General features: G+C 44.1%; 1 protein-coding gene across 1 annotated transcript in view; it reads left to right on the top strand.

Moving 5' to 3' along the window:
* Positions 1-3,606: 3,606 nt before the first annotated feature.
* The window catches only part of PDE2A (phosphodiesterase 2A), an 89,327-nt gene continuing 76,406 nt past the window's right edge, over positions 3,607-16,527 (top strand). The window contains exons 1-3 of the mRNA XM_039355877.1: positions 3,607-3,738; positions 14,793-14,846; positions 15,094-15,182. Coding sequence (XP_039211811.1) covers positions 3,607-3,738; positions 14,793-14,846; positions 15,094-15,182 — 275 coding nt within the window. The remainder of the gene's footprint in view (positions 3,739-14,792; positions 14,847-15,093; positions 15,183-16,527) is intronic.

Genomic DNA, 16,527 nt, shown 5'->3' on the forward strand with positions numbered 1-16,527 from the left:
AACCACGCTTGATCTATCACCAGACCCATCAAAAAATTCTTACCTGTTGTGACCTACATCTGCCCCTCACAAGCACCTCACCTGACCCATCCCAAGACCCATCACCAGATCCTCATCTCACTTGACCTACATCTGACCCCTCGCAGGACCCTCACCTGATGTGGCCCATCACAAGACCCATCCAACACCCCTCACAAGACCCATATCTGACATGACCCACACCTGATCCATCACAAGAACCTCATATGACCCATCACAAGAACCTCACCTGATGTGGCCCATCACAAGACCCATCCAACACCCCTCACAAGACCCATATCTGACATGACCCACACCTGATCCATCACAAGAACCTCATCTGATGTGGCCCATCAGAAGACCCATCCAAGACCTCCATCTGATGTGAACCACGCTTGATCCATCACCAGACCCATCAAAAAACTCTTACCTGTTGTGACCTACATCTGGCCCCTCACAAGCACCTCACCTGACCCATCCCAAGACCCATCACCAGATCCTCATCTCACTTGACCTACATCTGACCCCTCGCAGGACCCTCACCTGATGTGGCCCATCACAAGACCCATCCAACACCCCTCACAAGACCCATATCTGACATGACCCACACCTGACCCTTCACAAGACCCATCACAAGAACGTCCCCTGACATGACCCTCCCTTGAGGTGGCCCTCAACTGAAGTGCCCTCCCCATCACCAGATCCACGGAAGCCCTTAGAAACAGAAACTAGCCTGGGAACAAAAATGTTCAGAAACGAAGCCACAACCTGCAGATATTCACTCTTCTCCATCACTGCCCCAACTGCCTGCCTCCCGCCCGTCCTCGGCTTCAGAGGAGAAGCTGGCCCAGACTCTGACAAGCAGAGACCTTTTCACAAAGCCTCTGGATCAGATGTGGAATCACAGCAGAGGTGAGAGCTGACAGCGGAGGATTCATTCTGGCCAAATGTCATGTTTTGAAGGTCAGGGCCTCCCACCCGTGAGCTCAGCCGCAGGAAGGGAGGAAGAAGAAAGGGAAAGAAAAAATATCGCCAGGCGGTTCATATTGGTCCAAGAATAGTCTCTCTCTCTCTGTCTCTCTCTTCCTCTCTCTCTCTTTCTTCCTCTCTTCTTTCTCTTCTTTTTTCTTTCTCTTTCTCTCTCTTTTTCTCTCTCCCTCCTCTCTGTTCTTTTTCTTCTCTCTCTCTCTCTCTCTCTTTCTTTCTCTCTTTCTTCCTCTTCTTTCTTCTCTCTCTCTCTTCTCTCTGTTCTTTTTCTTTCTCTTCTCTCTCTTTCTTCCTCTCTTCTTTCTCTTCTTCTCTCTCTCTCTTCTCTCTGTTCTTTTTCTTTCTCTTTCTCTTTTTTCTCTCTCTCTGTTCTTTCTCTTCTCTCTCTGCTCTCTCTCTCTCTTTCTTTTCTCTTTCTTCCTCTTCTTTCTCTTCTTTCTTCTCTCTTCTCTCTCTCTTTCTTTCTCTTCTCTTTCTTCCTCTTCTTTCTCTTCTTTCTTTTCTCTTTCTTCCTCTTCCTTCTCTTCTTTCTTCTCTCTTCTCTCTCTCTTTCTTTCTTTTCTCTTTCTTCCTCTTCTTTCTCTTCTTTCTTTTCTCTTTCTTCCTCTTCTTTCTCTTCTTTCTTCTCTCTTCTCTCTCTCTTTCTTTCTCTCTTTCTCTTTTTTCTCTCTCTCCTCTGTTCTTTCTCTTCTTTCTCCTCTCTCTTTCTTTCTCTCTTTCTTCCTCTCTTCTTTCTCTTCTTCTCTCTTTCTTTCTCTCCCTTTCTCTCTCTCCTCTCTCTTCTTTCTCTTCTTTCTCTTCTCTCTCTCTGCTCTTTCTCTCTTTCTTCCCCTCTTCTTTCTCTTCTCTCTCTCTCTTCTCTCTCTCTATCTTCTCTCTTTCTTCCTCTCTTCTTTCTCTTCTTTCTTCTCTCTCTCTTTCTTTCTCTCTCTCTCTCCCTCTCTCCCTCTCCCTGTGATCCATGAGCCAATTTTACAAAGAAGGTAAATAAAGCTTCTGAAATCAGCACTGATTTAGACACAGGCATAGAATCGAACACCTCAAAAACCAAGATCCTGGTCGTCAGCGAACATCCCGTTAATTTACCACTAAAAAATTCAGAAGGAGTACCACCAGAAAAAGTTGAAAGGATCACACACCTCGGTTCTAATCTACACGAAAGCTGGGACATGACCGCTGAAGTAAAGACAAGGGTAGAGAAAGCTCAAACAGCATTCTTCAAAATGAAAAAAGGTCTTCTGCAGTCACGACATCAGCCTAAGACTGGGGCTTGTGAGATGCTATATTTTTTCTATCCTGCTCTATGGAGTAGAGCAGTGTTTCTCAACCTTGACCATTTTAAGGCATGTGGACTTCAACTCCCAGAATTCCACAGCCAGCATTGCTGGCTGTGGAATTCTGGGAGTTGAAGTCCACATGCCTTAAAATGGTCAAGGTTGAGAAACACTGGAGCAGAGAGCTGGTCTCTGACAGAAGGCCACCTGAAGAGACTGGAAGCCTTTGAAATGTAGATTGACAGGCGGCTGTTACGTAGAAGCTGGGTTGACAAGATCAGAAATGAGGAGGGGATCAGCCGCCTGGGAAAGCCCAGGGAAATCATCAAAACAATTAAAAAACGAAAATTAGAATATTTTGGACACATGATGCGACACCCAGAAAAATACAGCATGCTCCATTTAATCCTCCAGGGAAAGACGGAAGGCCAACGAGGTCCAGGCAGAAGAGGAACATCCTGGCTTCAAAATCTAAGGGACCGGTTTGGACAAAACTCAGCAGCACTTTTTTGTGCGGCTGCTGATAAAAACAGGATCGCCAACGTCCAATAACGGATAGGGCACAAGAAGTAGAAGAAGATAGAATCAAAGGCATCACTTGTCTGAGACAGTACTATAGGTTCTCCTGCTTGAGCAGGGGGCTGGACTAGAAGACCTCCAAGGTCCCTTCCAGCTCTATTCCGTTCTAAAATCAGGTGAAGTGTTAGTAGCACTTTGTAAAGCTTTAGTAAGGCCACACCTGGAATACCTGCACCCGGTTTTGCTCACTACGTTACAAAAAAAAAAAAAAAAAGGAATTGAGACTTTGGAAAAAGTGCCGAAAAGAGCAACTAAAATGGTGAAAGGGCTGGAGACTAAAATATAGGAAGAACAGTTGCAGAATTTGGGTTTGGCGAAAAGAAGGATGAGGGGTGACATGACAGCAGCATTCCAGTATCTCAGGGGCTGCCCCAAAGAAGAGGGAGTCAAGCTATTTTCCAAAGCGCCTGAAGGCAGGACAAGAAGCAACGGATGGAAACTAAGCAAGGAGAGAAGCAACCTGGAACTAAGGAGAAACTCCCTAACAGTGAGGACAATTAACCAGTGGAACAGCTTGCCACCAGAAATCGTGGGCGCTCCATCATTGGAGATTGTTAAGAAGAGACTAGACAGTCACTTGTCTGAGATGGTATAGGGTCTCCTGCTTGAGCAGGGGGCTGGACTAGAAGACCTCCAAGGGCCCTCCAGCTCTGTTCTATTCTAAAATGGATCAAGGCAGGAAGCATGCAAAATAAAACAAGGGCAGTTTAGATTGCATCCACTGTGAATCCTCTTGACTTTTTCGACCATGTCCTGGGGACCCTTCGGAAAACCAAGATTTGACGTCTGCCAGAACTGCCTAAGAATTGGTTGTATCTGTCAAGGAGACCCAGAGGCCTGTGAGGACCTGCTGAAGACTAAAGACGTGGTCCCCAGCACCGTGTGCCTTTGCCGGGAAAGCGGAATTTAATTCACCAACAACAAAACGATAAGGAGTTTATTAGCAGCTTATCTTTTAAGCAGCAGCTCACTCACAGCTGCCAAACTGCAGATGCCAAAAAACAACCCAACTCCAAGAAACTCTACCTTAATGAATTCATTAATAACGTAGGTCTATCGCCGTTTCCAGGATTCTGTCATTTCCCCCTTAATCCTTGGCCTGAAAAAACAGCTTATTAAAAGTCTTTGTAATTCTGCTTTTCTTTGGGGGGGGGGCTGCCGAGCGCTCGATAGCTTCCCAAAATAACAATCTCCACCCCAGCGTTTCCACCAGGAAGTTTTTTTTTCCTCTGACTTCCACCATCATCATCGTCATGGAAACCACGCCGAAGAAAACTTTGATAAGGCTGAAATGTTCCGGAACAAAGTGCTTTTTTTGGGGGGGGGGGACAGGTGAAAAGCAAAAACGGAACCGTCCGGCTACGATTTTGCGCAGGTAGATAAGCAGCCGGAAGAGTGAAGTATTTGAAGAGCAATCGTTTTGCTAACAATTTAGTGTGGCTCCGTTAAGCTTTGGGCCTATGTGTGGTAAACCAATGGCCCAGAAAATATGATGTGGATGGCAGGAAGAATAGAATTCAACTAAATATTGCTATATCCGAGCAGATAATGTCCCACAATCAGTGATGAAATAGAAGTGGAAAGCGGTAGCGAACTGCAACATGGCCAATCTTCAAATCAGCTAGAACAGTGTTTCTCAACAGAATGGAGTGGAATAGAATAGAATAGAATAGAATAGAATAGAATAGAATAGAATAGAATAGAATAGAATAGAATAGAATAGAATAGAATTACAGGATAGAATAGAACAGAACAGAACAGAACAGAATAGAATAGAATAGAACAGAACTGGAAGGGACCTTGGAGGTCTTCTAGTCCAGCCCCCCGCTCAAGCAGAAGAACCTATACCATCTCTAAGTGACCGTCTAGCCCAGGGGTAGGCAATCTTGGCTCTTTTATGACTCGTGGACTTCAACTCCCAGAATTCCTGAGCCAGCATGGGGAAACTATGGTCCCTTCATGACTTGTGGACTTCAACTCCCAGAATTCCTGAGCCAGCGTGGGAGAACTATGGCCCCTTCATGACTCGCGGACTTCAACTCCCAGAAGTCCTCAGCCAGCATGGGGGAGCTAGGGCCCCTTCATGACTCGTGGACTTCAACTCCCAGAATTCCTCAGCCAGCATGGGGAAAACTTTGGCTCCTTCATGACTGGTGGACTTCAACTCCCAGAATTCCTCAGCCAGCATGGGGAACTATGACCCCTTCATGACTCATGGACTTCAACTCCCAGAATTCCTCAGCCAGCCTGGCTCAGCTTGGAAACCTCTCCCTTTCCCCTCAGCATGGCTGGCTCAGGAATTCTGGGAGTTGAAGTCCACGAGTCATAAAAGAGCCCAGGTTTCCTACCCCTGGTCTAGCCTCTTGTTAAAAATCTCCAGTGATGGAGCGCCCATGATTTCTGGTGGCAAGCTGTTCCACTGGTTAATTGTTCTCACTGTTAGGAAGTTTCTCCTTAATTCCAGGTTGCTTCTCTCCTTGATTGGTTTCCAATCAATGTTTCTCATCCTTCCTTCTGGTGCTTTGGAGAATAATTTGACCCCCTCTTCTTTGTGGCAGCCCCTCAAATACTGGAACACTGCTATCGTGTCTCCCCTATTTCTTCTTTTCTTTAGACTAGCCAAACCCAAGTCCCGCAGCCGTTCTTCGTATGTTTTGGTCTCCAGGCCTTGGATCATCTTAGTTGCTCTTCTCTGAATTTTTTCCAAACTCTCAACATCTTTTTTGTGATATGGTGACCAAAACTGGCTGTAGTATTCCAGATATGGCCTCACTAGGGTTTTATAAAGCGGTAGTAATACTTTGCATGATCTTGATTCTATGCCTCTGTTTATTGGACACTAATACTTCTTGGTCTAAGCCAATTTGTCCAGGACCAATCTTGTTTCATTTTTGTCCTCATGCTAAAACAGGCTTAATTTAATCGCGACAACTGCAGCTTCGAAGGAAAGAAGCTATGATCAACAATCGTGTTTCAATGGATTATTCACAGCTTGATGAGGAGGTACTTGGGGCTGATTGTAGGGTGCACCGTTTCGGTAGAACAAGGGGGAAAAAAAAACCCCAAAATAATAAACTTCCAAGATCAACCCGTGCAGAGACGGGTGGAAGGCAAGCAAAGGGAGGGGAAAAAAAAAAAAAAACTTCAGGTGCTGCCTGGAGTGATAGAAATGAGGGATGCAAATTTTTAAATTAGATTAACTAACTCAATTATGTTCAATTAACTCATTGAATTTGTGCATTGAGCTGCACAAGAGCTGGGCAGTGGGATCAGGCAGAAACCGCTGAAGACAACCACAATTGCCTGAGAATGATACACGCACATCCAGGTTTGACTTATGGTTCACACACACACACACACACACACACACACACACACACACCCCTGCAACACCGACAGTTTAGAATTAGGGTTACAATGGCCATTGCAAGCCACTAAATCAGTGTTTCTCAACCTTGACAATTTTAAGGCATGTGGACTTCAACTCCCAGAATTCCACAGCCAGCAATGCTGGCTGTGGAATTCTGGGAGTTGAAGTCCACATGCCTTAAAATTGTCAAGGTTGAGAAACATTGCACTAAATAGACTCTCCAGTCCCTGTTATCTTTCTTGGAGTACAGACTACCAGAGTTGAAAGGGACCTTGGAGGTCATATAGTCCAGCCCCCTGCTCAAGCAGGAGGCCTGCTGCCATTTCAGACAAATGGCTGTCCAATCTCTTCTTAAAAGCCTCCAGTGATGGAGCACCTACAACATCTGGTGGCAAGCTGTTCCACTGGTTAATTGTCCTCACCGTTAGGAAGTTTCTCCTTAATTCCAGCTTGCTTCTCTCCTTGGTCGGTTTCCATCCATTGCTTCTTGTCTTTCCTTCTGGTGCTTTGGAGAATAGCTTGACTCCCTCTTCTTTGGGGCAGCCCCTGAGATACTGGAATTTGCTATTATGTCCCCCCTCGTCCTTCTCTTCATTAAACTAGACATCCCCAATTCTTGCAACCGTCCTTTGTATATTTTAGCCTCCATTTTCCTAATCGTCTTTGTTGCTCTTCTCTGCCCTCTTTCCAGAGTCTCAGCATCTTGAGACTGATTGATTGCTGGGTCTTCTATCCACCGCAAAGCCACAAAGTGCTTCCTCTCAGCTCTTATCACAGAAAGGGGACATCTAAAGTGGGACGGGGACCTTAGAGAGCTTGTAGACGAACCTTAAATCATCCTAGGCAAAGGATCGTCCGATTTTGCTTCTTTGGAAGTCTCTGGTGAGGATGAAAGCAGGCCAAAATTCAGCCCTTAAGCCTCACCTGCTGGCTGCAGTTGGAATCATCCTTGCTTCAAGTTCAATTCTTCCCACACGAAAGATGCTTTTTTGAAAGGAAGGAAGGGAGGGAGGGAGGGAGGGAGGGAGGGAGGGAGGGAGGGAGGGAGGGAGGGAGGGAAAGACAGACAGAAAGAGAAAGAAAGAAAGAAAAAGAAAGACAGAAAAAAGAAAGAAAAAGAGACAGACAGAAAGAGAAAGAAAAAGAAAGGAAGAAAAGAAAGAAAGAAAAAAAGACAGACAGATAGAAAGAGAAAGAAAAAGACAGACAGAAAGAGAAAGAAAAAGAAAGAAAGAAAAAGACAGACAGAAAAAGAAAGAACGAACGAACAAACAAACAAATGAACGAAAGAAAGAGAGAGAGAGAGAGGTTCATGTCCCAAAAGCAGCGGTCTTAATCTCTGCCATTTTTTCTGTGCAAGATGCAGAACTGGTTTTCCCGCAGAGGAGTTTCCAGTGCGGATTTTACTAACTGTGTTAGGTTTAAGCCAGGGGACGTAGAAGTGGGTGAGAAGCAGGGGGGAATGGTTAAATTAAAGAGGAAAGCGGGCAGATGTCCTCTCGTATCCGTCCTTTTTATCGGTTTATTGTTCGTTTTAATATTTTAACTTATTTTTTTAAAAAAAAATTAAAGAGGAAAGATTTTTGACGGACTCTTCTTGTAGTTTTCCACCCATTTTGTTAAAGGCATCACTTTGGCTTATAACGTGAGTGTGTTTCTATCACATAAAGAAATAAATAAATGTGTGACCTTCCCCCCCCCTCCCGCCTCTTGGGGTAACCTCAATAAGAGAGAGAGAGAGAGATGATATAGATAGATAGATAGATAGATAGATAGATAGATAGATAGATAGATAGATAGAGATGGATGGGTGGATGGATGGAGAAATAGATAGATAGATAGATAGGATAGATGGAGAAATAGATAGATAGATAGATAGATAGATAGATAGATAGATAGAGATAGATAGATAGATAGAGAAATAGATAGATAGATAGATAGATAAAATCTAGAGATAGATAGATAGATAGATAGATAGATAGATAGATAGAGATGGATGAATGGAGAAATAGATAAATAGATGATAGAGATAGATAGATAGATAGATAGATAGATAGATAGATAGATAGATAGATAGATAGAGATGGATGGGTGGATGGATGGAGAAATAGATAGATAGATAGGATAGATGGAGAAATAGATAGATAGATAGATAGATAGATAGATAGATAGATAAATAGAGATAGATAGATAGATAGAGAAATAGATAGATAGATAGATAAAATCTAGAGATAGATAGATAGATAGATAGATAGATAGATAGAGATGGATGGATGGATGGAGAAATAGATAAATAGATGATAGAGATAGATAGATAGATAGATAGATAGATAGATAGATAGATAGATAGATAGATAGAAAGATAGATGATAGATAGATAGATAGATGATAGATAGAGAAATAGAGATAGATAGATAGATAGATAGATAGATAGATAGATAGATAGATAGATAGATAGATAGATAGATAGATAGATAGATAGATAGATGATGGATGGATAGAGATAGATAGATAGATAGATAGATAGATAGATAGATAGATAGATAGATAGATAGATAGATAGATAGATAGATAGATAGATAGACAGATAGATAAATAGATGGATGGATGGATGGATGGATGGATGGATGGATAACCTTTATTGTCATTTTTTTCCTGTGGGCCCAACGGCGCCCATTAAAAATGAAATTTAGTTGCTTCCTCTCAAAGTGTACACACCTACGTAACACACCTTTAAAACACACTCTATACAACAATTTAGCAGTCCCCGTTTCTTCCAGGCTTTTACCGCCTGCATCCCCCAGTCACCGAGTTATTTCCCAGAAGCAAACAAATAAAAGGAGAGTTTAAAAAAAAAAAAAAAAAAAAAGAGGGGGGGAGAAGAAAGCTGGCTCGCCAGGCGCCCGGGAACCCAGCAACAGCTCCATTGGGGGGGGGGAGATCTAATTGCTAGACTCATTGGCCGTGGAGACCTCGGGAGATAATGACCCGCCAGATAGCATTAAGCCTTTAGGAGAGGGTACCACGCGGCTGGCCAGCCGGGCCAGGCGCTCCGGGAAACGTAGGTGGAGGCCTTGGTGCCAGCTGCTGGGAGACGTTAATGGCCCAGCATCATCTCCTGGGCTGGGCGGCTGGCACCGTTGGCACCTAGCGTGGCTGTCTGAATGGGAACTAATTGGAGCTGGCTGGCAGCGTCTCTTGCCAACAGCCGCCTCGCCCGGCCCTTTGGACAGCTCCAGGCATCTATTTTTATTTTTATTTTTGGGAAAGGAGCCACCTTACGACCAAGTGCCCAGGCCGGTGGGATGGCGAAGCGTTCCAGGCATGTGTCAGGAGGCACCTTGGCGTGTCTGCGTGGCGTGGCGGGGGCCTTCCGGGGCTCATGCATGCAGGCATGCCGGCTTCCCCAAGAAGGGACGGTTCCAGGCTCAAAACGGAGCCAGGGAAGCTGAGAGAGCCCAAATCCCATAATTACAGCTCAATTTCGGATCAGTGGGAACCTTAGGAAGGAATTGCACTGGCAACGGCTGAGCCTGGGGGGTGTGTGTGGAGGCTGGGGGGGGGGGCAGAGTGTTTGTAAGGCAAAATTGGCAGAGGAGCCCTTTCTGTGCCGTTATATGCCCCGGGGAATTCAGAGAAGCACGCCAATTCTGGAGAGAGAGGGTTCTCCTTGAGGTCATCCAGGCCAACCCCCTCTCTTCTGCTGGCTGGCTTGTTTGTTTGTTTGTTTGTTTTACTTATTTACTTATTCATTTATTGATTGATTATTATTTTTTTCATCTGGCATCACAGAATACAGCTCTTTCTGTGCATTATATGCCCCGGGGAATTCAGAGAAGCACGCCAATTCTGGAGAGAGAGGGTTCTCCTTGAGGTCATCCAGTCCAACCCCCTCTCTTCGGCTGGCTGGCTGGCTGGTTTGTTTGTTTGTTTACTTACTGATTTACTTATTCATTTATTTATTCATTATTATTTTTTTCATCTGGGATCACAGAATACAGCTCTTTCTGTGGGTTATATGCCCGAGGAATTCAGAGAAGCACGCCAATTCTTGAGAGAGTGGGTTCCCCCCGAGGTCATCTAGTCCAGCGGTTCTCAACCTGTGGGTCGGGACCCCATTTGGGGTCGAACGACCATTTCACGGGGGTCGCCAAACAACGCAGTCCGCCATTTCCCCCCCCTTTTCCTTAGCTGTGTTCCTCCCTTTTCTTCTATTGGCTTTTGAAAGCCAATAGAAGAGACTCTCTTGAATAGAATCTAATTCTATTGGCTTTCAAAAGCCAATAGGAATTGTCCGGGCTGTCTCTGCCCTGCTGAGCCCGCCAAAAGTCCCATTCTGCAAATGGGGCTGCACCAGTTGAGTAGTCCTCGACTTACAACCGGTTGAGTAGTCCTCGACTTATGACCCGTTGGGGGTCGCGGGATTAAAAAGGTTGAGAACCACTGATCTAGTCCAACAGCTTCTCTTCGGCTGTCTGGCTGGCTAGCTGCCTTATTTCTTTATTTATTTACTTACTTACTTAATTTATTTACTTATTCATTTATTTATTTATTCTTTTTTTTTTTTTCATCCAGCGTCACAGAATACAGCCCTTTCTGTGCGTTGTATGCCCCGGGGAATTCAGAGAAGCATGCCAATTCTGGAGAGAGAGGGGTCCCCTTGAGGTCATCTAGTCCAACCCCCTCTCTTCGGCTGGCTGGCTGGCTAGCTGGTTTATTTATTTATTTATTTATTTAATCATTCATTCATTCATTCATTTACTTATTCATTTTTGTTTTTAATCCGGTGTCACAGAATACAGCATTAGGGCCTAAGGATTCTACAAAAACAGCACACCAAACGGGTGTCAGAATGCAGGGAGTCCCCGACTTAACGATCGCAATCGGGCCCAAAATGTCCGTTGCTAAGCGAGACGTTTGCGAAGTGAGCCTTGCCCCATTTTACGACCTCTCTTGCCTCCGTGGTTAAGCGAATCGCTGCCGCCGTTAAGCGAGTTCCACGGTCGTTAAGCGAATCTGACTTCCCCCCCATTGACTCTGCTGGTCAGAAGGTCGCAAAAGGAGATCAGGTGACCCCCCCTCAGGACGCTGCGACCGTCGTAAGTACGTGTCGGTTGCCAAGTGGCCGAATTTTGATCACGTGGGGATGCCGCAGTGGTCGTAAGTGTGAAAAACAGGCAAAGGTCACCTTTTTCAGTGCTGTTGTAATTTTGGTCACTAAGTGAACAGTTGTAAGTCGAGGACTACCTGTACACCCCCACTCCCACCTGGAGTCCCTCAGTGAGGTAGATGAGTGGTTTCTAAATGAATAAATACATACATAAATTCATCCTTTCTCCCTCCCTCCCTTCCTCTCTTCCTTCCTTCCTTCCTTCTTTCCTTCCTTCAACCTTCCTTTCTTCTCTCCCTCTTTCATTTCTTCCTTCCTTCTCCAATCTTCCTTCCTTCCTTTTTATCTATTTCTCTCTCTTTTCTTCCTTCCTTCTTCTCTCCCTCTTTCAATCTTCCTTCTTTCTTTCCTTCCTTCCTGTTTCTCTTTCTCTTTCTTTTCTTCCTTCTTTTCTTCTTCTCTCCCTCCTTCAACCTTCCTTCCTTATTTCCTTCCTTCCTTTCTGTCAATCTGTCTCTTTCTCTTTTCTTACTTACTTCTTCTCTTCCTCTTTCAATCTTCCTTCTCCAATCTTCCTTCCTTTCTATCTATTTCTCTCTCTTTTCTTCCTTCCTTCCTTCTTCTCTCCCTCTTTCAACCTTCCTTCCTTCTTCTCTCTCCCTCTTTCATTCCTTCCTTCCTTCTCCAACCTTCCTTCCTTCTTTCCTTTCTATCTTTTCTCTTTTCTTCCTTCCTTCTTCTCTCCCTCTTTCAGTCTTCCTTCCTTCTTTCCTTCCTTCCTGTTTCTCTTTCTCTGTCTTTTCTTCCTTCCTTCTTTTCTTCTTCTCTCCCTCCTTCAGCCTTCCTTCCTTTCCTTCTTTCCTTCCTTCCTTTCTGTCAATCTATCTCTTTCTGTCTTTTCTTACTTACTTACTTCTTCTCTTCCTCTTTCAATCTTCCTTCCTTCCTTTTCTCCCTCTTTCACCCTTCCTTCCTGTTTATTCTTTTCTGTCTTTTCTTCCTTCCTCCCTTCTTTCCTTCCCTCCCTCCTTCAACTTTCCTTCCTCTATTTCCCCTTCCCCTGTTCCTTCCTTCCTGTCTATCTATCTCTTTCCCTCTTTTTTCTTCTTCCTTCTTTCCTTCTTCTCTCCCTCCTTCAACCAACCTACCTTTCTTCCTTCCTCTATTTCCCCTTCCCCTATTCCTTCCTTCCTTCCTTCCTTCCTTCCTTCCTTCCTTCCTTCCTTCCTTCCTTCCTTCTTTCCTGCCTTCCTCCCTCCCTTCCTCCGCTCATTCATCCTTTCATTCTGGATTGGATTTTCTCTCCTCCCTCCCAGGGATGTTGGCCAAGACCGGCCCGCACAACAGGGGCGCCGTCTGAGATATTTTCAAGGTTTCCGTTTGCGGGACTGGAACCCTTTCAAAGCATCCCCCGCGGCCTCATCCTCTGCCCTTATTTCATTTCTGCCATTTATTCTGCCCCCTGTTTGCAAGCATCCAGCTCCTTCTCCCTGTTGTTTGTGGCTGGCTACTTGTCTGAGGCTCGAACAATACCGCACGACGATCAAGTGTGTGCTTGCACAAATTGTGTTCCCTTCGAGGAACATAATGGAAGTTGCCATCAATTGCGGTGATTTCTCTGCTCCGAGCCCAGCTTCTCTCTTAACAATGCAATTCTGCACAGTACAAGAGAGATAAAAAAAATCTTCTTTTTCGCGACATGCAGCTCAACGGAGCTATTGATCTGCGCCCGACGGGAGGGTTTTCCCTGGCTGGGGAAAAAAAGGGATTTGTGACCTCGGGATCACACTTTCCTCGCCAAGGGCAGACTGGTGGGAACTGGGGATTGTTGGTTTTTAATGCCCTGGCTTGTCTTCCACCCGTGGGAGGGGGGGGAAGGGGGTCCTTATCATTAAATATCTGTTTGGGAACAGGAGCAGAAAGGAGAGGAGCCCCCCCCCTTCAGGGGACATTTAAAATGTACATTTTGCGTACTGTTTTTATGTTTTCATCGTTTTTCACTCGTACGTTGTCCAGAGTCCCTCTTGAAGCAGAAGGGCAGTTTTTAAAAATTAGATGATAGCTAGCCAGATAGCTGGATGGATGGATGGGTGGATGGATGGATGGATAGACAGACAGATAGGCAGACAGACAATGGAAGTCAGACAGAATAGATTAGAGAGATAGATAAGAGAGCAAGAGAGGAGAGAGAGAGAGAGAGAGAAGAGCAAGAGAGGATAGATAGATAGATAGATAGATAGATAGATAGATAGATAGATAGATAGAAAAGAGCAAGAGAGGATAGACAGATAGATAGATAGATAGATAGATAGATAGATAGATAGATAGATAGATAGATATACAGACAGACAATAGATTATAGATAAGAGAAAGAGAGGATAGATAGATAGATAGATAGATAGATAGATAGATAGATAGAGATAGATATACAGATAGACAATAGATTAGAGATAGATAAGAGAAAGACATAGATAGATAGACAGACAGACAATGGATTATAGATAAGAGAAAGAGGATAGATAGATAGATAGATAGGTAGATAGATAGATAGATAGATAGATAGATAGATAGATAGATAGATAGATAGATAGAGATAGATATACAGATAGACAATAGATTAGAGATAGATAAGAGAAAGACATAGATAGATAGACAGACAGACAATAGATTATAGATAAGAGAAAGAGGATAGATAGATAGATAGATAGATAGATAGATAGATAGATAGATAGATAGATAGATATACAGACAGACAATAGATTATAGATAAGAGAAAGAGGATAGATAGATAGATAGATAGATAGATAGATAGATAGATAGATAGATAGACAATAGATTAGAGATAGATAAGAGAAAGAGATAGATAGATAGATAGATAGATAGATAGATAGACAGACAGACAATAGATTATAGATAAGAGAAAGAGAGGATAGATAGATAGATAGATAAATAGATAGACAGATATACAGATAGACAATAGATTAGAGATAGATAAGAGAAAGAGATAGATAGATAGATAGATAGAGATAGATAGATAGATAGATAGATAGATAGATAGATAGATAGATAAGAGAGAGCAAGAGAGGTTAGATAAACAGACAGACAGACAAACAATAGATTAGAGAGAGGTAGACAGATAAGAGAGAGAGAAATATTGTTAAGTGAATCATGTGGTCATTAAATGAATCCAACTTCCCCCATTGGCTTTGCTGGGCAGGTGGGAGGGTCACCAACGGTGATCACATGACCTCAGGAGACCGCAACCAACCTAAATACAGGCCAGCTGCCAAGCACCTGAATTTTGATCACACGGCCACGGGGATGCTGCCATGGTCGTAAGCGTGAGGACCAGCTGTACATCACTTTTCTCAGTGCGGCTGTAACTTTCGTCAGGACATGAATGATTGTCAGTCAATGTCTATGTCTATGTCAGTCAATGTCTATGTCTGTCCAGAACAGCTGCCTTATTGGGTTTATCCTCATTGAAACCGATGCACCGTATAGTTCGGTTGCCAAATTCCACATGGCCACTAGGGGTGGAAGGGAGTGGGTTTTGTGCCTGGCTTTGCTGCCCTCTGGTGGTTCAGCTGAGTTCTGCAGCCCAGGTATCGCCTCGAATCAAATCCAATTTTGTTAAACTTTTCCCAGGTCAGCTGAGGTAGATTCCAGACTAAAAAATACACCCTTGCAGGGGTTACTCCCTGGAGCAATTACCAACTTCATTTATTCAATGTGTTTCCCTCTTTGTGTTACAGGAAAGAGTGTTTGTATACCTCCTGGATGAGGAAGCTCGTCTGACCTGCAGCGATCCACCCCATGACTTCCCGCAGGAGGGCCGACTCAGGTGAGTGCTTCCCAAGGACCTGGGCTAGGCAGATGTGGACGTTTGATTGTGTTGCAGATATTGTCGCAGGATGTCAGCTGTTCTGAGCAAAGCAGCCTTTTGCAATTGACTGATAGTGAAGGTCAGTTGTCAGTGCCGTGTCAACGGTGTTCATGCGATGCTCCAGATTGCACCCAACATGCCTATGACTATTGGTGCTACCTTTGCTTGCTTTTTGTCATATTTCTATTTGTGGGTCTTTGTAATTTGGGATCTCCTGTGGTTGCAGTGTCTCTGGAATGTGTGATCCCATTTTGCTTGCAACAGACTCTGCTATTCCGTTATTGAGTGGAACGGCTTGCCTTCAGAAGCTGTGGATGCTCCAACACTGGAAGTTTTTAAGAAGAGACTGGACAGTCATTTGTCTTGAAATGGCATAAGGTTTCCTGCCTGAGCAGGGGGTTGGACTAGATGACCTCCAAGGTCCCTTTCAATTCTGTTATTCGGTTATTTAGTGGAACGGCTTGGTTTGGCTTCAGAAGTTACGGATGCTCCAACACTGGAAGTTTTTAAGAAGAGACTGGACAGTCACTTGTCTTGAAATGGCATAAGGTTTCCTACCTGAGCAGGGGGTTGGACTAGATGACCTCCAAGGTCCCTTCCAATTCTGTTACTTGCTTATTTAGTGGAACGGCTTGGCTTGGCTTCAGAAGTTGCAGATGCTCTAATACTGAAAGTTTTTAAGAAGAGACTAGTCAGCTGTTTGTCTGGAATGGTATAGGGTTTCCTCCCTGAGCAGGGGGTTGGACTAGATGACCTCCAACGTCCCTTCCAACTCTATTATTATTATTATTATTATTATTATTATTATTATTATTATTATTATTATTATTATTATTATTATTATTATCGATCATCGCACAGTCAGCCAGATGTTCAGACTGGATTTGGCATTTTGTCTATCTATCGAGTCCTAACCCAGGACCTGGGATAGGCAGATGTGGATGTTTGATGGTATTACAGATATCGTCGCAGGATGGAAGCAGTTCCTAATAAGGCCGCCTTTTGCAATTGACTAATAGCGAATTTGTCAATGCCAATTGTGTTCAAGTGGTGCTCCAGTTGTTTTGGGATTGCACCCAAGGAGCCTATGACTATTGGTACTACCCTTGCTTGCTTTTGCCACAGTCTTTCTATTTCTATTTGTAGGTCTTTGTATTTTGTTATCTTCTCCAGTTCTTTCTCTTCTATTCTGCTGTCTCCAGGCACTGCCACGTCCACTATCCAGACTTTTTTGTCTTTCTTATCGACAATTGTTAAGTCTGGGGTGTTATGTTGCAGGTGCTTGTCTGTTTGAATTCTGAAG

The sequence above is a fragment of the Crotalus tigris genome, unplaced genomic scaffold, assembly GCF_016545835.1.
Source record: "Crotalus tigris isolate CLP2741 ecotype Arizona unplaced genomic scaffold, ASM1654583v1 scf7180000018765.387419, whole genome shotgun sequence".
Lineage (NCBI taxonomy): Eukaryota > Metazoa > Chordata > Lepidosauria > Squamata > Viperidae > Crotalus > Crotalus tigris.